Source organism: Triturus cristatus, chromosome 7, assembly GCF_964204655.1.
Source record: "Triturus cristatus chromosome 7, aTriCri1.1, whole genome shotgun sequence".
Classification (NCBI taxonomy): domain Eukaryota; kingdom Metazoa; phylum Chordata; class Amphibia; order Caudata; family Salamandridae; genus Triturus; species Triturus cristatus.
Window position 1 is genome coordinate 377,772,518 of NC_140590.1, and position 20,067 is coordinate 377,792,584.

The following is a 20,067-nucleotide window of genomic DNA, read 5'->3' on the forward strand; positions in this document are numbered from 1 at the left end:
CATTAGATGACTAATGTAGAGTCCGACATTGGGCTCACAGAAGTGGGGGTCACAGTGAGGTCTGTTTCTGGGGCGGTCTTAGGTCAGGTTTGCTGCAATATGTCTGAGACAAAAATATCAGTAACATATGCCTAGAATAGGAAAGCATGGAGGGTACACTTGACTGATGTGAGAAGTGACACAACACAGAAATCCTTCTCACCCGCTTCTCTTTCCAGCTTTTCCAAAAGATACTTTGCTGAAAGTAACCCTTCTTGGGATATTGGGGTTTATGTGAATAGAGTTCACATGACCACTAAGGTAAGCGGAATACTTTCCAGCACCTACAAGAAGTAGCCTTACTCTGGACATGGTGGAATGAACAACTAGAACCCTATTCAAAAACAGTACGGGACGGGGTAGGCCTGTAATAGAACAGAAACATTTAATACTACACAAAATGCACTTACTCATTTTGAGTAACTTGCTCATATTGGTATTCACAGAAGGCACTTACTCATTGATGTGAATACCAAAATGAGTAAGTGCCTTCTGTGAATACCAAAATGAGTAGGTGCCTTCTGCGAATACCAAAATGAGTAAGTTACTCAAAATGATTAAGCTAAGTGCCTTTTGTGTAGTATTACATTTTTCTGTTCTATAACAGGCCTACCCCGTCCCATACTTTTTTTTTTTAAACCAAAATGGTAGTGAGTTTAGGATTTTGTCTTAAGTTAATTCTGTGAATCGGTCCCACTGTCTTTAAGAGTTGCTCATATTCCCAGCTCACACCTTTTTCGTAGTACTTGGCCCGGTTTTTGTGAGTGGGTGCACAGAGGTGTGGGATGTGGACTATGGAGACACAGAAGACACTTTATCCGTATAACCACAACACTGCATCTCACTGCATCTCTAGTATAACATCTGATTTGATGATGCTGGAGCTAGGAGTGCTTATTGGACAATATCCGTGAAGAGTACTATAGTTCAGTACTGGTAATGAAGTGCCGCAAATACTGCTGCACTCCCGTTGGCTACCCAGCTTACCATCTTGAGGCACTAGACTCTGCAGCAGTAATACAGTGGTGGAGACTTACTCTACGAGGTGGTATGGGCTAGGAACACAAACACAGCAAGTGACACAGACCTGTCAGTGCAATCACTTCTGAGAGAAAGCAGTCTTCATCTAAAAGAAGGTCAGTAATGGCAGTAAAAAATGCACCAGACAAAAGAATGAAGAAAAAAAAGGTACTAAACTTTCCTTTAGGGGTCTTGGTATAATTTTAAAACGTATATAACATTTATGCAGTGAGTGCTGGATTTTTATGACCTGTGACCCTACTGCTTGTCTTCTTTCAGAGGTCATCCCGTTTACCACAATTTGCTTACCCTAAACTGGAAGGAAACAATATATTACGTTTGCTATTATACATCTGTTTTCTACCCTGGTTTCTTGGTAGTCATAGGTGAAACGTGGGACAACTGAATGAGTTTGGGCCCATGTCACTGAGTTTCCGATAGGAGAAGCAGCTGCTTATTGGATTGTTACTGCATTGTGATGTAGTGTCCTTCAAAGAGGCTTCAACTCTTTCCGAAATTGGAACAGCGCTTGGGCGGTACTTATTGGTAGAGGGATGTTATTCCAGAACCTGGATCCCTTGGTTGCATCATATAAGATTAGGAGCCCGGGACCTTAGGAGTACTGCACTCCAACTGCATAGACAAGCCACTCCATGTGTACACTTGACTCACCAAGGGTAGCTCAATGAAGCAAATCAATGTAGATACAGTACATCGTTAAAATAGTCAAACTCAACACCAACAAATAATGACATCATTGAAAATTAATATGGCATTGTGTACAGTTCCCAGTTAATGCACAACATGCCGGATTAATGTTAAAAATCTCTAAAGTATGCTTCATTTGGCATTTTCCCTGGTTTCTTTTCAGCCTTGGAGCCAGAGGGAAAACTCACCGGGGACGAGTCAAAAGAATTAAGGACCAGCAAAAAATATTATTAAAAAAAAAAATACAAAAATAAAAATAAAAATCACCCACATGTGACTGGAATTTCAATTCACAGATACACAAAAAAAATAATTATGTTGAGGGGCAAATAACGTAGTCTCAAGGTCACATTACTATCTCCAGTTAACAGGGCCACAGTGGTTGAAGACAGGGGCACTTGAAGCTAAAGGAAACCAGTTATAACTTGTGTCCAAAGTTAAAAGTTCAAACATGCGCAACTACCAGTGAAGGGAATGAATGGGCAAGCACCTGAGTTTAGTCCCTACAGACACTGGTCGCCACTGGACAAGCCACCTTTTCCTAATAGCAACTAAAGGTATGGGATTTCGAATTTCATTCCTCTAAACTGCGATATCTAGGGGGACTGCAAGTAACAGAGATATTTCAGATAGTTCTGGAATTAGGGTGGCAAGTTGCAGCCAGCGGAACACTATCAGCAGTGAAGAGTGTGAGTGGTGGCTTCTACAAAGTCTATGGAGTTTCTAAAGTGCTTCATGCCTGAAAACGACAATCTCCGTGCCCAATCTGGAGCCACAAGGATGGCTTGGGCCCGGTCGCGCCGAATCTTCTTCAGCACTCTGGGCAGAAGTGGTAAAGGCGGAAAGGCATACAACAGACCGCAACTCCACTCGCGACGAAAAGCATCGCAGAGCGAGTGCCGCCTTGGAAATTCCAACGTGCAGAGCTGATGACATTGCGCGTTCTCTTCGGTGGGGAATAGATCTAACCAAGGCTCTCCCCACTTCTGAAAGAGACCTTGCACCACATCCGAGTTCAGACGCCATTCGTGATCCATCAAGCACCGGCGGCTGAGTTTGTCCGCCCTGGCGTTCAGAGAACCTGCCAGGTTTTGAACCACCAAGGTAATGCCTTGACGTTCCAGCCATGCCCAGAGGCGCAGAGCCTCCTCCTGACATAGGGTCCAGGACCCCACCCCACCCTGTTTGTTGCAATACCACATGGTGGTGGTGTTGTCCGTGAACACCTGCACCACACTTCCCCAGACAGAGGGAAGGAATGCCTTCAGTGTAAGTCAGATCGCCCGCAGCTCCAACAGATTGATATGGAGCCGGGACTCCGCCGGAGACCAGAGGCCTCTGATCTACGCCTCTCCCAAGTGGCTTCCCCATCCCAGGAGGGACGCATCCGTCACCACTGTGTACTCCGTTTGGGGAAGGGAGAGAGATATGCCATTGACCCAATCGCGATTTGTGAGCCACCACTGCAATTGCCGTGCGGTGCCCTCCGAGATCTGGACATGATCGGACAGATTGCCCTGATGCTGCGCCCACTGGAACTTCAGGTCCCACTGCTGAGCCCGCATACGCCATTTGGCATGTGGCACCAGCAGGAAGCAGGAGGCCATCAGGCCCAGGAGCCGGAGGGTCATCCTGACTGAAAACCAGGATAAAGGCTGAAAGATCGGAATCATAGCCTGAATATCCCGGACTCGCTGCTCGGGAGGATAAACCCGAAACGGCATCGAATCTAGAATCGCTCCGATGAAGGGGGGCTCCTGAGAAGGACTCAGGTGCGACTTCGGCACGTTGATGGAGAACCCCAGCAAATGCAGGAGGTCGGCTGCAGTCTGAAGGTGGTTGATGACTGCCTGGGATGAGCCCACCTTCAGCAACCAGTCGTCGAGGTAAGGGAAGACCGACACCCCTGACCTGCGCAGGTGAGCTGCAACCACTGCCATCACCTTCGTGAACCACCGAGGGGCGCTGGTAAGGCCGAAGGGGAGCACGGCAAACTGAAAATGCTCCTGGCCTACCGTGAACCGCAGGTAACGCCGGTGGGCTGGCAGGACGTGGATGTGAAAATATGCATCCTGCAAGTCCAACGCTACCATTCAGTCTCCAGGGTCGAGGGCGCCACGACCTGAGCCAGAGTCAGCATTTTGGACTTCTCCTTTCGGAGGAAGCGATTGACGTTCCGGAGGTCCAAGATGGGATGCAGACCCCCCTTTGTCCTTCTTGGGGACCAGAAAGTAGTGGGAATAACACCCACACCCTACTTCTGGCCCAGGAATGCACTCGATGTCCCCCTTGGCCAAGAGGGCCGCAACTTCCTGCTGGAGGGTCGCCAAGTGGTCCCCCGACAAGCGGTGGTACCGAAGTGGCATAGCTGGAATGGCGGACTGCAAGGGAAGGGAGTAACCCTTGCAGACAATCTGCAAAACCCACTTGTCCGATGTAATAGCGTGCCAGTGGGGGAGGTGATGGCGAATCCTGCCACCCTTCCCCAGACAGAGGGAAGGAATGCCTTCAGTGTAAGTCAGATCGCCCGAAGCTCCAACAGATTGATATGGAGCTGGGACTCCGCCGGAGACCAGAGGCCTCTGATCTACGCCTCTCCCAAGTGGCTTCCCCATCCCAGGAGGGACGCATCCGTCACCACTGTGTACTCCGTTTGGGGAAGGGAGAGAGATATGCCATTGACCCAATCGCGATTTGTGAGCCACCACTGCAATTGCCGTGCGGTGCCCTCCGAGATCTGGACATGATCGGACAGGTTGCCCTGATGCTGCGCCCACTGGAACTTCAGGTCCCACTGCTGAGCCCGCATACGCCATTTGGCATGTGGCACCAGCAGGAAGCAGGAGGCCATCAGGCCCAGGAGCCGGAGGGTCATCCTGACTGAAAACCAGGATAGAGGCTGAAAGATCGGAATCATGGCCTGAATATCCCGGACTCACTGCTCGGGAGGATAAACCCGAAACGGCATTGAATCTAGAATCGCTCCGATGAAGGGGGGCTCCTGAGAAGGACTCAGGTGCGACTTCGGCACGTTGATGGAGAACCCCAGCAAATGCAGGAGGTCGGCTGCAGTCTGAAGGTGGTTGATGACTGCCTGGGATGAGCACGCCTTCAGCAACCAGTCGTTGAGGTAAGGGAAGACCGACACCCCTGACCTGCGCAGGTGAGCTGCAACCACTGCCATCACCTTCGTGAACCACCGAGGGGCGCTGGTAAGGCCGAAGGGGAGCACGGCAAACTGAAAATGCTCCTGGCCTACTGTGAACCGCAGGTAACGCCGGTGGGCTGGCAGGACGTGGATGTGAAAATATGCATCCTGCAAGTCCAACGCTACCATTCAGTCTCCAGGGTCGAGGGCGCCAAGACCTGAGCCAGAGTCAGCATTTTGGACTTCTCCTTTCGGAGGAAGCGATTGACGTTCCGGAGGTCCAAGATGGGATGCAGACCCCCCCTTTGTCCTTCTTGGGGGACCAGAAAGTAGTGGGAATAACACCCACACCCTACTTCTGGCCCAGGAATGCACTCGATGTCCCCCTTGGCCAAGAGGGCCGCAACTTCCTGCTGGAGGGTCGCCAAGTGGTCCCCCGACAAGCGGTGGTACCTAAGTGGCATAGCTGGAATGGCGGACTGCAAGGGAAGGGAGCAACCCTTGCAGACAATCTGCAAAACCCACTTGTCCGATGTAATAGCGTGCCAGTGGGGGAGGTGATGGCGAATCCTGCCACCCACTGGCGTGGGGTGCTCCACAAAGCTCGGATAAGGAAGGTTTGGAGGCTGAAGCAGTGGGGCGGAGGTGGACTGACCCCCACGCTGATTCCCAGAGCCTCCCCTACAGAAGCCGCGATCCCAGGAACGGTCCCTGGATCTGGAACGGCGCTGGGACGAGTGCCGGACCTCCAGCAGCTTCTGGCGCCGCACCCTCAAGACCTTCGGGGCCATGGCCTGACAGTCCCGGCAGGACTGGGAGTCGTGCTCGGTCTCCAGGCAGAAGAGGCAAACATCCTGGGGGTCCGCCACCGACATATTGCGACGGCAGACCCCCACAAGACTTAAATGCAGGCATCCCTACGTGCACCAGGAGAAAAAGGGGGAGACAAAAAGTCTCAAAAGAGTAGTCAAAAAGTGACTAAGGTACGTGCTCTAACCGGATCTGCGCTTGCTGGCGCGGAAAAAGAAAAAACTGACATCAGCACGCATGGGTCGCGCCTAAGTAGTCTCCGTGACGAAATCTCGGCGCTTACGACGCCAGCGACGGACGCGGAGCAGCAGGACGCCACCTACTGACGCGTAACGGTACTGCTAGCTAAACTTTACGGATCCAGTCTGACGCCTGGGGATTATTTCTAAGGTAAGGAATCTAGCACTAACGTGTCTTTCAGATAAGCTGTACAATGCTACAATAATTCTCACATATACTAGACATACTCAGGTGGGAGAAATACCCTAGTTATGGATGGTTTGGTGGATTTTCCAAGGAAGGTGCCTACCAAGGGCAAAAATTAAAACGCCAGTGCTTCTGGACTAAAATTAAAGCTGTTATCACCCGTCAGTCTCATCATAGCCTGTTCTAAGGTGGCAGCATTAACAAAAACGTTCACTGTACTCCACAGGGCTTACAAAATATCACTCCATTACTTTGTTCTTGATTCCTGGCAGTTGGGTTTCCATCTCAAAACGGATGACAGCACTATGATTCTATCAACCGAGGAATTGAAAACCATGTTAGACAAAGGTGGCGTGGCAGAGTGACCCAGTTAGATATTTCTGCCACTTTTAATACAGTGGACCATGTTGTATGGCAAGAATGAGGTTTGATGGTGAGGTAATTTCTGGTGGACCGAACTCAATCAGCAAAACTAGCCCATCATCAGTCTCAGATGCCAGTTTCTCTGATAGCCCGACATCGTGCTTTTTCTTCCCCATGCTTTTCAATTTGTATGTTCGTACCCTCTTCAACATCATCTGTTCATTTGGAAGTAAAACCTTATCTTATGCAAATGGCACAAAAATGATCATTTGTCTGGATAATCGCGCACCAGAATCAGGGACTAATCACCGGAATTGCCTAGCTGTTGTACAGCAATGGATAAGTCACAATATTCTAAAAATAAAGACTAATAAATGAGACATTCTGACTTTTGGAACGAACCAGGAATGCTAGGAAGCGGCTCACAGTCCTGTAACCAAAGGTGATACTTTTTCTCCGTTTCTAAATTTAAATCTCTGGGCTAGCGGTTAGGTACTCAGCTGAAATAATCAAGCCAATGCAGTTTGCATGCTAGTTTCTACGTGTTTTGTCTTCTGAAAGAGTTCTAACCTTCTAAACATCTGGGCCTCATTCCCTGGCCATGGCAGCCCGTGTGATGTTCACGATACAGCATCAGACCAGGTTCTACGGAGGTCTTGTGATTATTCTTGGAGACATCAATCTCTGGTACAGAAATATACGTGATAAAGAAGGTAGCCAAATCCTCACATGAGATTTAAACAAATCATGCTGTCCACTATGCATGTTGAAGGATATACTCTGGAATGAGTGCCCACATTAGATTTTGGAATTAAAAAAGATAGTGTGCTGATGACAGACTGTTTGGACAATTATTTACTTATCTTCCAATTACAGTTAAGAAAAGTCATACACAAACCTGTGTCGAAGGTGATACCTTACTGTAATTTTAAAATCTTATCTGCCAAGAATGTAGCCCTCTTCATTCTAAAGGAGCGTACTATCTTATATAGCCCAAGACGGTTATTGTTCATCAGGGGGTACACTGGTACAATCGCCTAAAGGCTAATGTTGAAGGGTATGCACCAATCAAATTCTACAAGTGTAATAGATCAAACATATTCCAACATGTTCCACAGTAGAGCTAAATCATTACAGGCGAAAGTCAGACTGGTAGGACGTCTGTGGGAGAAGCAACTATCACAGACTCTTGAACTAGATCTCAAGAATGCTTGGAAATTATATAAAAAGGCCACTTTATCAGCAACAAAGACTATTTTGCCAATCAAATCAGAGAAATAGACAACCTGTCTAAGGTTCTTTGCTCGTTCTGAAGGAGATGGCACATTCTAAATCCATAGAATTAGCTTCTGCCCACAAGGAGCAGCACTGTGCAGGATAATTTCCAAGACAAAATGTAACTCATCTGCACCAAAAAGCTTGTATAATGTTAAATGAGGGCGGAATGTCTCAGTTGTAACCACCACTCCCTTTTTAATTCTGGAGATATAGCTCTAGATGTCGTTGCATTCATACGTCAATCTACAAAGTGGACAAGCTGTCCAGAGGATTAATGTGCATTGACAATAATTAAAGAGTGACATATATTCAGGATACAGTGAACCCTTTTTTTTTTTAAAGAAGACATTATTCTGACTATACAAAAGGAAGATGGGAGCCACACGACTTCTAAAATAAAATGACTTGGAGGTTGTTGATCACTCTAAATAAAGTCTGATTTCTCACATTCCCTGGCTACTCAGGATCTTGGAGAAGACCAGTACTATACAGCTTCAGGAACCTGAGGAAGCAACCTATATCACTGGAGACAGACTGTGCGGCTTCCAGCCACATCAATGTGCTGAAACAGCTCTGTGTGACATTTAGCCTGCCATCTTTAAGACTGGACACTCAGTGTATCCGGCGCTTATGACGCTGTTGTATCTCTCAGCAGTCTTCGACACCCTCGACCGTACCAAACTAATGCAGAGGTTGACTGGGGGAGCAGGGATGGGAGAGACATTTCTGAAATGACTGAAATCCTTTCCCACACAGAGGAAAACTTGAGTAATAAGCACACAATTAACCGGACAATAACAGTATGCCCTGGGTTCCCACAGAATGCCTATTCATCCCAACTTTTTATCATTTCTAATTGAACATTACATCAGCGGCTTTCTACAGTGGGGATCAGTGTTCTGAACTATGCTGATGACACGCAAGTAGTGTTTAGGCTTTCTAAGAATCCTTGTGTGAGTAGACAAGTAGTCGAATAGGTATACGAAACGGATGAACGAGAGCAGGTTAAGCTTCTAAAACTGATTTTCTAGAACTAGTACAAGCGATTGAGTTAAGAAATGGCATCAGTACTACTTTATATTTCAGGTAGGCACAAATGAGGTTTATATTAAAGATAAGGCAAAGAAATTCCACTATATGGCTGTTGATGGGCTGTCAAGCAAATCAGATTATACCTTCCTAGAATTGGCACCTGAAACCTCTACGCATAACAAAATATCATGTAATAATTACAAGCCCAGTTACTGGCTCTAAAATCAATTTTGAGAATGCTTTATTAGTAAGTACATCTAAAGCCAATGTGAGAAAGTTACACACAGGCCAAAGTTTTGCAGAAGCCCAAGACTGTTCATATGACAAACACCGGCACAACCTTCACAGTCTTCCTCTCACATCCTAGATAAAGTAAAAGGCATTAATGAGAACACCAAAATTCTATTTGGCATTGTCCCTTATTTTATGAAACAAGATTTTTGTTTACTCTGTCCTAGCAGGGTGTCAGGGTCTCATGGGGAACGTTTACCCGAGCCTCCCAAAACCATCAGGAAAAGGCAAGAGGTAAATCTTTTCCAAACATGGCCATGTCCCTATGGAACTTCCTACCACAAGGGATGAGACATATCCAGCATTTCTCTTTGGTTTGGAAAGCTTTAAAAATGTGCCTATTCTGCTAAGATTTCTGGCTCGATCTGTTACTAGCGCTGAGTCACCTTTCTGGGAGTTTAACACTGTATACATTAGTTATTCAATTCAAAGTGTTTTTCCCATACGCAGCAAAGAATTACATACCTGGTAATGGCTAGTATTGAGGGAGTCTGGTGCTATGAACCTAATAAATGTGGAAACAGCCTTTTACAGTATTGCAATATTTTCTGAAGCTGTGTTTGCCCCCCCCCCCCCCCTCCCCCAACAGAGGGCTCCATCATAAGAGAACTAATTCGGGACTCACTAATTCTAATGTCATCTTGGTTTCTTAATTCAAGTGATTGCTAAAAGAACACAAAAACAATATGAGAATGATCATGACCCTAACCATTACAGGTGCCCAAGCAAACAAAAGGTGTAATTCTGAAAATACAAAGTCTGAGTAAGCAAGTTCAACAAGGGGCAAAGGAAGTTCGTTGAGCTGTGATATATGGGTGCATCTTGCAGTAGTCATACACTCAAGGTTTGTTAGAACTTATAGAAGGGGAGAACACAAAAACTATTTAATCAGCATATTTCCCATCTACCTGAAGCTACCAGGGGACTGATTAGCCATAAAATGTGCCCTGCCTATTCAAACTCTCAGCATGCATCCCCATGTTGTCAAATAGAACTCTGCTTCAGCATGCAAGACGTTTGCAGCTTAGGTCACTTTGGGTAGCATTGTCGCCAGATGCTGGTAACCATCAGCGTAAGGCAGTGGTTCTCAAACTTTTTTGACCCAGGGTTCCCTTGACCCACTGGCCTTGCCCGTGGCTGGAGTACTAGCATTTTTCTCCCTGAAAATATTTGGGGTGAAGGTCTTAAAATCATATACGTAGGGTGTTTCATATTACTAAGGCGGTGCCTTTAATAAAATATTCCTAGTTACACTTGCCCATGCCTTTTTTAGAGTACCCTCTCAAACTTTGTTATCCCAAATACAGTGCTAGATAGCACCCCTTTGCATGTAGGCCCATTGCCAAAGTGTTTCTGCACTTGAAGAATATTTGCATGTACTTCCATTTCTACCCATGTCATACATGCCAACAAACCTGTCTCAGCAGGGTGACTCACGATAAATCACATACGCTTTATTTTTGCTGTCTCCTCCCTAAAATTGCCTCCAAATCAATGCATGCCAAATAAATTCCTCAGATTATTATTATATATTTTTTTAAACGTCCTTCTTTCTCGCTTCCAAATGTTGGCATTATGCCGTATATCGTGTTTTACTTCCCTGTGCTCAACGAAAGAGCAGGCCTGTCTGGAAAAGTGTGTGTACTTAAAGAAATGTGTACTGGTAGTACCTATGGTTCAAGTACAAGTGTCAATACTTAATAATACTTCATGTGTTTAATAGACAGGACAATTGTACTTTCCTGATAACTTGCATTGGTGTAAAATGCATTTGTAAAAAAAGGAAACTATTAACGAGTCTAACAAAATAAATGAGGCATCTTCTGTGTACTTTGGGAGTGTTGGAACAAGGGGATCCAGTGAATTATGGAGGTCATCTCCCTCGACATGCCATCAATTAAGCACTACATTTACAGCTTTAGGCATGTCACTTACAAATCATTGACATCATGCTTTTAAGTCTATTAAGTTTAACTGAAGCCAACATTAAATGCATGAATTTGCTTGGTGCGCGGCTCCCCAGGCTAGGTCTGACGGCTCCCCAGGCAGCCTCGGCACACAGTTTGGAACCACTGGCGTAAGGTGCCGTTTTCAGGGCTGGATGGACTGCCATGACCCACTTCTACTGGTGACCACCTGCAGTGTTTGGCTGGCTGGCACAATTTTGCTAGGGATGATTTAGATTTCCAGACTGGCCTGAGGAGAGAATGGTATCAGTTCCCCTACAGAGACTTACCTCGCCAGTGCAGCCTGCAGCTCCTCCTCCTTGCGGGCCAGAAGTTGCTTCAGCTCCTCGATCTGCTGCTGCAGCTCAAGGAGCTGGTCCTGCAAGTCGGTGGTCTCGCCATCCAACTTGCGCTTCACCTTCTCCATCTCCTGGCGACCCTTTTCTTCTTTCTTTAGACGGTCTAAAACAGCAGGCAAGAGTCGGAGGTCATTTTGGGGCAAAGCATTTTAAAACATCGTCATGGTTGCCCTTAAATCTCTTGTAGAGAACTGACAGATCCTGCAAATCAAGTCACGTATATGTTAAATCATCTCAAATGTAAATAAATAGAGGGTCAAATACTATATCTACCTCTGCAAGAGTGATTCTAACAAAAGGAGTTCTTGTTGGATACTAATGTGGAAAAGCAAATTTAGATGTCAAACTACACCGAACAATGGAATCATTGCCATTTTCTTGACCCTCGAATCACCGGAAAATTTGAGCAATTCTAGCCTGAACCTAGACCGTTTCCCCTGGCTTATTTTAAGGGAAGGACACATTTATCAGTGTCTGGAGGGCCAACACAGAGGAGGCGGGGGTGAGGTCGGGAGACATTACAAACCCAGGTACAGACTATACTAGAGGCTGGAAGTGGCCAATACATAGTCGTTACTAAGCACAAAGCACACCAACTACATCCCAAAGATAAGTCTCAAAAACGGTAAAATGCATATGCCGGTGCTGAATATCTTCGATAAAAATAGATCTATGGCTGAGCAAGAGAGGTTCCAAGTAACTCTATCTTTGCATAACTGTCATTCAAAAACTTATTTTAGGGATAATGGATGCAAAACAGTTTAGTTTCTCTTTGAAAACCTGCCTATACACCTCTGGTTCCCGTGCCATGATTCTGACATAAAATATCCTCCTTAGGGGAACTCTGTGCTGTCTAGATGATGGGCAGTCTTTCTCCTTTACTGCACACTGGAGAGGAAAGCTATTCCAACATTAAACTTAAATTTAATTGGCATCTACAAAGCTGAACATACCAAGTAAAGGATTTTCTGTGCTTGTATAAGAATGAACCCATAAACGTCTAATGTCATAACATTAAGTTGTCAGTTCCCAGACCTTCTTATTTTCATGTGCCAGGAAAGCATGTGGGGCGGATATACAAAGCTTCTTGTAGGGATAAGTTTGTTGGAAGCAAGTTGAAAATAAATAAATAAATAAATAAATAATATATATATATATATATATATATATATATATATATATATATATATATATATATATATATATATATATATATATATATATATATATATATATATATATATATATATATATATATATATATATATATATATATATATATATATATATATATATATATATATATATATATTACCTACTGGCGGTCGCCAGTAGGTACTTATAGTTAGGACCACGTTTCCATAGGAAATCCGCAACATTCTATTTTGAATAACTTTGGCGCCGGTCGACGAATCCTCGCGACTTTTTCAAAATAGGTGGGACGCTACGCTCCGCTCCTACCCTGAAAGTCTCGGGGGGATTCGTCAAGCGGGGGCTGAGATAAAAGGGGGGTCCCAAAACGCGTTTTTCCCATGCATTTTTCCATAGGACCTTTAGACACAGCTACAGCCCGAACGGCTGAACAGAATTACTTGAAATTTGGCAGAGAGGTAGTCCTCAGGTCAAGGAAGTGCCTTTTGTAGGTTTGGTGTAAATCTGTTCAGTAGATTCTGAGAAAATAGCCTTTAAATCAATATATATATCTGAGCCAGCTTACGGTGCGCTTACGGTGCGCTTACCGTACGCGTACGGTGGCGAGCGCGATTTTGATTGGCTCTTAGATCTTAGTAAACATTCGAATCGGTCGAAACCAGGAAGCGGCGGACGCCATTTTCTCTCTCGCTCTCTGAGGGAGGGTGGAAAAACGAAGCCAAAAAATGTCTAAAGAGGCAGTTTCTTGAGATCCTAACCACCCAGCATTGATATAGGGGTCCCCAAACAACCCCCAAGCACAAAAAAAATAAAAAAAATTTTTTCGGAAAATCGCCGATTACGCTTACCGTACGCGTACGGTAAAAAAAATTTCAAAAAATAATTATCCACACTCTCCCCACCCCGTGTGCAATTGGTGCCCGAAGTGCACCAATTGTACATGGCTTATTACAGCAAAGAAATTAACAAAGATTAAATTTCACAAAGATGCGCATAATATGTCCCCCATGTGCGCACGGTGCGCGAAGCGCATCGTGCGTACATGGCCCATCCCGCATAACGTGGGCACGCGGTGCGCTGTGCGCACCGCGTGACCACCGTGCGTGCACGGCACTAACTGCGTAAAGTGGGCGCGCGGTGCGCGAAGCGCGAAGCGCACCGCATGCTCACTGTGCGCGCACGGTGCGCGAAGCACACCGTGCGCGCACGGAACGAACTGCGTTAACTGGGCGCGCACGCCACGAATGGCGTAAAGTAACTTAGCATTTAAAAAACCGTACAAATTCACTGAAAAAACCATAGGTTTCACACACGTTATAGTTAGGAATTAGCATTTAAAAAACCTTGCAAATTCACTGAAAAAACCATAGGTTTCACACATGTTATAGTTAGCTGTACATTTCACTCGTAAAAAACCAATGAAATTGCCCCGTTATAGTTAGTGCAGGCAACTATAACTCACGCGACCGCAATCTTCTGCTGATGACATATATGTCTTTATGAAAAAAAAATATTTGTAATATATGTATAGCTAAAATTTAATGGAAGAAGACATGGGCAAATAAGTGTCTAAATACAGTATTAGCATCAGCAGAGGATTGCGGTCGCGTGAGTTATAGTTGCCTGCACTAACTATAACGGGGCAATTTCATTGGTTTTTTAAGAGTGAAATGTACAGCTAACTATAACATGTGTGAAACCTATGGTTTTTTCAGTGAATATATATATATATATATATATATATATATATATATATATATATATATATATATATATATATATCATACTACTGCATAGATCGCCATCTGGTGTTGGGCTCGGATCCTTGCACCTTGTTGTTGTCTTGGTAGAAGTCTTTTGTAGTCACGAGATAGGTGACTCCTCCCTTTGGTGATAGTGCGCATGGGCATCGACTCCATCCTCAGATTGTTTTTCACCATGAAGGGAAATGATGGTGTTAGTAAGAAACAGAAGAGATGTCCATGTGAATGTATCTAATTTAGATAATACTGGAACAGATACAGGTTCCGGGGAGGCGGGTGGGAGTATGAATCTCTGCAGCTATACATACCAAGAACAGATGCATACTGGTAAGTAGCATTTTCCGTTCGAGGCATATGAGCTGCAGAATTCATACTACTGCATAGACTGTATAGCAGTGTCTTCCCTAGCGGTGGCCACCTGTATCTGTTGCAGTGGATTGAAAAAGTGTCTTAAGAACAGCTTGGCCTACAGAAGCCTGCACGTCAACACAATAGTGTTTGGTGAAGGTGTGGGTTGTAGAACATGTCGCTGCCTTACAGATGTTATCGAAGGGAATGTTCCCTAAGAATGCCATGGAAGCCCCTAGTTTGCGTGTTGAGTGTGCTCTAGGGGGAACTCTCAATGTGCGTTTAGCCTTTTGATAGCATATCTGAATGCATTTGACTATCCACCTAGCAATCCCAGCTTTGGAGATGGGGTGTCTTTTTTGAGGTGGTGAGAAAGCTACGAATAATTGTTTTGTCTTTCTAAAGGGCTTAGTCCTGTCAATATAATAAAGTAGAGCTCTTTTGACGTCAAGTGTGTGAAGAGCTCTCTCTGCTACAGAGTCCGGGTTTTGAAAAAACACTGGTAACTCTATGGATTGGTTAAGATGAAAGGCAGAGATTACTTTGGGAAGGAATATTGGGTTTGTTCTAAGAACCACTTTGTTACAATGCATTTGTAAGAATGGTTCTTTTATGGTTAAAGCCTGGATCTCACTTACTCTCCTGAGAGAGGTGATTGCAACTAGGAAAGCTACTTTCCATGTAAGGAACTGCAGTTCACATGTGTAGAGGTTCAAATGGGGGACCCATGTGTCTGGCAAGGACAATGTTTAGATTCCACACCGGAGAGGGTGGCAGTCTGGGAGGAATTATTCTTTTAAGGCCTTCCATAAAGGCTTTGATTGCAGGTACTCTAAACAGTGACAGGTGTTGTCTATTTTGCAAGTAGGCATCAAGAGCAGCTAGATGTAATCTTATGGATGAATATGCCAGATTACATCTTTGCAAATGCAGGAAATAGCAATTGATGTTCTGGATTGAAGCATCCAGTGGATCGGTTTTATTGTTATTGCAGTAAATGACAAATCTTTTCCATTTTGCTGCATAACAGGCTCTAGTAGTAGGGCACCTGGCTTCTTGATGATGTTCATACAGTCTGGTGGGAGGTTAAGGTAACCGAACTCTAGGACTTCAGGAGCCAGATCCAGCTGACCTGGATCGGGGTGTCTTATCTCTCCATGGTTATGCGTTAGTAACTTCGGGGAGAGACGCAGTTTTTGGTGTAGAACCACCGAGAGTTCGAGAAGTGTGGTGAACCATGGTTGCCGTGCCCATGTGGGAGCAACTAGGATCATCTTGAGAGACTGTTGCCTGAGCTTGCGTATTACAAGCGGAATGAGTGGGAGTGGCGGAAAAGCGTACGCAAATCTGCCTAACCAGTTCATCCATATCGCATTGCCTTAGGACGACGTGTGTGGAAATCTGGCGGCGAAGGTTGGGCATTTTGCGTTTTCCTGTGTGGCGAACAGATCTCTGTCTGGGTGGCCCCACATTTGGAAAAATGGATGAAGTTCCCATTCGCGAATCTGCTGTGTCTGACAACTGAGCAAATCCGCAATCTGATTGTGTACTCCTGGAAGGTGTTCTGCTAGGAGATATATGTTTTGTGGAATGGCCCATCTCCATATGTTTTGCGGTAGTTGAGAAAGCTGCAAAGTGTGTGTTCCCCCTTGTTTCTGAATGTAATACATTGCTGTCATGTTGTCCGTCCGAACTAGGACAGTCTTGTTGAGGAGATGTGGTTGGAATGAATTTAGCGCTAGAAATATTGCTAGTAATTCTAGGTGATCGATGTGGAGCACTTTTGTTGAGTGGTCCACGTACCCTGGACTGTATGGTTTAGGAGATGGGCTCCCCAGCCGGTGAGGGATGCGTCCGATGTTAGCACTGTATGTGGAACTGGCTCTAGGAACGGCCGCCCTTTGGAAAAGTTTTGTGTGTTCCACCACTGCAGAGAGTGATGCGAGTGGCTGTCCACCAGCACCAGATCTGTAAGTTGACTTTGAGCCTGGTTCCACTGACGTGCTAAGCATTCTTGTAAAGGGCGCATCTGAAGCCTTGCATGAGGGACAATGAAAATGCAAGAGGCCATCATCCCTATTAGCTGCATAAACACTCGAGCTGGAAGGAAGTGTTGGGGTTGAAACCTTGTGACGAGGGTTTGTATACTGGCTATCCTGGCTGGATTGGGGTATGCCAGAGCTTTGGAAGTGTTTATTGTGGCCCCTAGATACTGATGTAGATAGGAGGGTTGTAGATGGGACTTGGTGTGGTTTATTGTGAACCCCAAACTGTGTAGCAGCTGAATAGTTTGGTAGGTGTGCTGTACACACTGACTGTGAATTGGCTTTTATCAGCCAGTCGTCCAGGTACGGAAACATGTGAATGTGTGGTCTTCGTAAGTGCGCGGCTACTACCGCCAGACACTTTGTGAAGACCCTGGGTGCTGTTACTCCAAATGGGAGGACCTTGAACTGATAGTGTTGGCCGTCCACTGTGAACCTTAGATATTTCCTGTGAGCAGGGTGTATGGGAATAGGGAAGTGGGAGTCCTTGTGATCTAATGTGGCAAAGGAGTCGCCTTGTTGAAGCAGTGAAAGGACTTGCTGAAGAGTGATCATGTGAAAGTGATTTGACTGAATGTAGAAATTGAGAGGTCTGAGGTCCAGTATTGGTCTGAGAGTACCGTCCTTCTTGGGGATTAGAAAGTACAGTGAATACCCCCCTGTCCCCTGATGCTCTAGGGGAACTGGTTCTATTGCATGCTTTTAAAGCATGAAGAGAACTTCTTGTTTGAGAAGCGTTAGATCTTCCTTGGACATGGGACGCTGTCTCGGCGGTATGTTGGGGGGAGTAGCAATAAGTTCCAGGCAGTAACCATACTGGATAATTTGTCTTACCCACCTGTCTGTGGTGATGGAATTCCACACAGGTAGGAACTGTGATAGTCTATCCCCGACTGGAGTGGAATGGTCGGGGGGAAGTGGAGGGTAGTCACTGTTTTGTGGTGGGGGAGTTGCGGGTATTAGACCCACGCCCTCTCCCTCTGTTATTGCCTCTGTAATTCCCTCTAAAGCAACCTCTGTTAGGGGAGGTCTGGGTGGGGCTTTTATAAGTGGAAGAGGTGGTGTCTATGCCAATGGTTTTGGAGACGCCCCAATAAAAGAAGCAACAAAGGGAACCTCTACCAGTTGTTGCTTGTAGAGCCCCCATGGATTTGGCTGTCTCTGTGTCCTTTTTAGATCTCGGCTAGCGATAGCTCGCGAGAGATAATGACTTGGGAGAAGAGGGGCTTGAACCCGCCCCTCTTCTCCCCTGTTCTCCATTGGCTGGCCTAGTAAATGCTGGCCAGCCATTGGAGAAGAGGTCCCGTCACTCCAATCATGCCCCGTCCTTTTCGGATCGGGGGGCGTGTTTTTTGCGAAAAGTCTCAGGGAGGAGACAACAGCAAAACACGCCCCCGAATCCGAAAAGGACGCTCCCTTTCTCCGAGGCATTTCTGCTGTGCCTCGGAGAAAGGCGGTGGTGTCTTCCGGTGCCCTGTTCCTGTTTACTTGTTTGTATTTAATTGCGTGTGTTTGAATATGTGCAAAAAACGTTAATAAAGTACTGCCTCTGAAAGACATGTTTACTGTTTAATATCACAGTTACACAATTGTTTTACGGTATGATCAGTTTATAAGGGCACTAGGTTAGGGTCCTTCCATTTAGATGCTCTGCAACAGTTTCAAGATCTTACTGTTTCTCGTTAGGTCAAATGGGTGTAATTTTTGAAATGTACGTTTTTCTCGCCTTCGCTTGATTTTGCTCTCGAGAAAGTGCCACTGATAGTAATTGAATGACACTCATAATTACACTGAAATTATGAGAATGTCACACATAAGCGATCTGAAACTTTGGCAATGTTTGCTGTTCCTCTACTCACGCTACCCAGAAAAGCCTCTTTACTGGCCACTTCAAGATGGCTGTTACGACCAGACAAAAGTTACGTAATTCGTCCCTTTTCCCTTACTATCTTGGAACTGATCATGTGAAGCTCGGTCTCAATTCTGTGTCTATTTCGGATTATTCTCCTGTTAAATTTAAGAGCTTTTCTTCGTCAGTAGACTTCTAATGAGTAGGAATGACATAACTCGACGTCGGACAGCTCTTGCGGTAGCAACGTTTGATGTTGGTACCACCGTAGGAAAGGCACGACTACTTACTCAAATCACTCCTTAATTTCAATCGCACGGAGATTCGCACCGCCCATGCATGGCACGTGATGCGAGGAAGTAGGGTAGGAGGTGGGGGGTAGATTGGTCTTGAAGTCTCGCGTGGCTTCCGGAGCTGTCAGCCCGCCTGGCTTTGAAAGGACGCACCGGCGTTGAGTTTTTACGTGTGTTGATGCGGTATGCGTTTGGTGCCTGAACCTTCCCTGTGCAAGACATAAGAGCCATGGCATTTCAACATCAGGGATACTCCGAGGCCGAGCTCCGAACATTGGAGGAGGCGGTTATATGTCGCGAGGCACAGGTGTCCTCCTTGCTCAGCATCTTCAGGGAGGTATTTAACATCATCTTAAATCAAACTCAGCCGCTGTCACCCTTTTACTTTTCAGACCCTGTTCCTGAGCTCCCTACCGTGGTCCATGACATGGCCACTTTGGCCGTTTTTGCTCTGCACGGTGCAGACCTTTCCCCTTTACCTCCTCGCTCCCCAATGTCACAGTGCATGCAAAACACCAAGCGATTTTTGAACAATGAATGTGAAAAAATTTAAAGTAATCAGTGACAGCGATTTAATTCTAGTTTTCTTCACGTTTTTTACTTAATCTTAAATTTGCATTCTCTCCGCATGTTTGCTATTTCAAGTATTGATGTTTCTATTTTTTGGGTGTAGGATATTGCTCTTGTATAACGCAAACTTTTATTGAGTCGCCTGTATGTGTTTACAGCGGGCCACGATTGAGACTCTGGAGTTGAAGTTCAAGGGGTCAGTGCGAGGTTTTCAGTGGTTCAGAAAGGTAGTCGGAATAGATGGTCTTCCAGACCTTGGCGCTTCTGTAGAGCGCACAGCGCAGTGATTATGTTTTCTAATTGCACTTTTGATTATGTGCAAGTGTATGTGAAGGAGGCATACTGTTGTCAAAATACTGATAAAGGAAAGTAAAAGAAAATGCGGTGCTAATAGGTGAGTGGGTACGCTGTTTGTTTGGGGACGGGGGTGAAGTCAGGGAGAAGCGCGCATCTGCTTTCAGGAGAGAGGAGAAACAAGCATTTACAATGCAACGGTCTCGGCATTGGTAAAGTTAGAGCTATTGGCATTGCTCATGACAATGCCGTTTCTTTAAATGTTTTAAAAACAAAAACATAAACAAAAATAATGGCATGAGCAATGCCAATAGCTCTAACTTTACCAATGCC

General features: G+C 45.4%; 1 protein-coding gene across 5 annotated transcripts in view; it reads right to left on the bottom strand.

The window, feature by feature from the left end:
* LOC146809721 (uncharacterized) overlaps positions 1–20,067 on the bottom strand; it is a 614,997-nt gene that overhangs the window by 109,812 nt on the left and 485,118 nt on the right. For all 5 annotated transcript variants that reach the window (XM_085616561.1, XM_085616559.1, XM_085616558.1 and 2 more), the window contains one exon: positions 11,352–11,523. In XM_085616561.1, the coding sequence (XP_085472687.1) occupies positions 11,352–11,523 (172 nt within the window). The remainder of the gene's footprint in view (positions 1–11,351; positions 11,524–20,067) is intronic.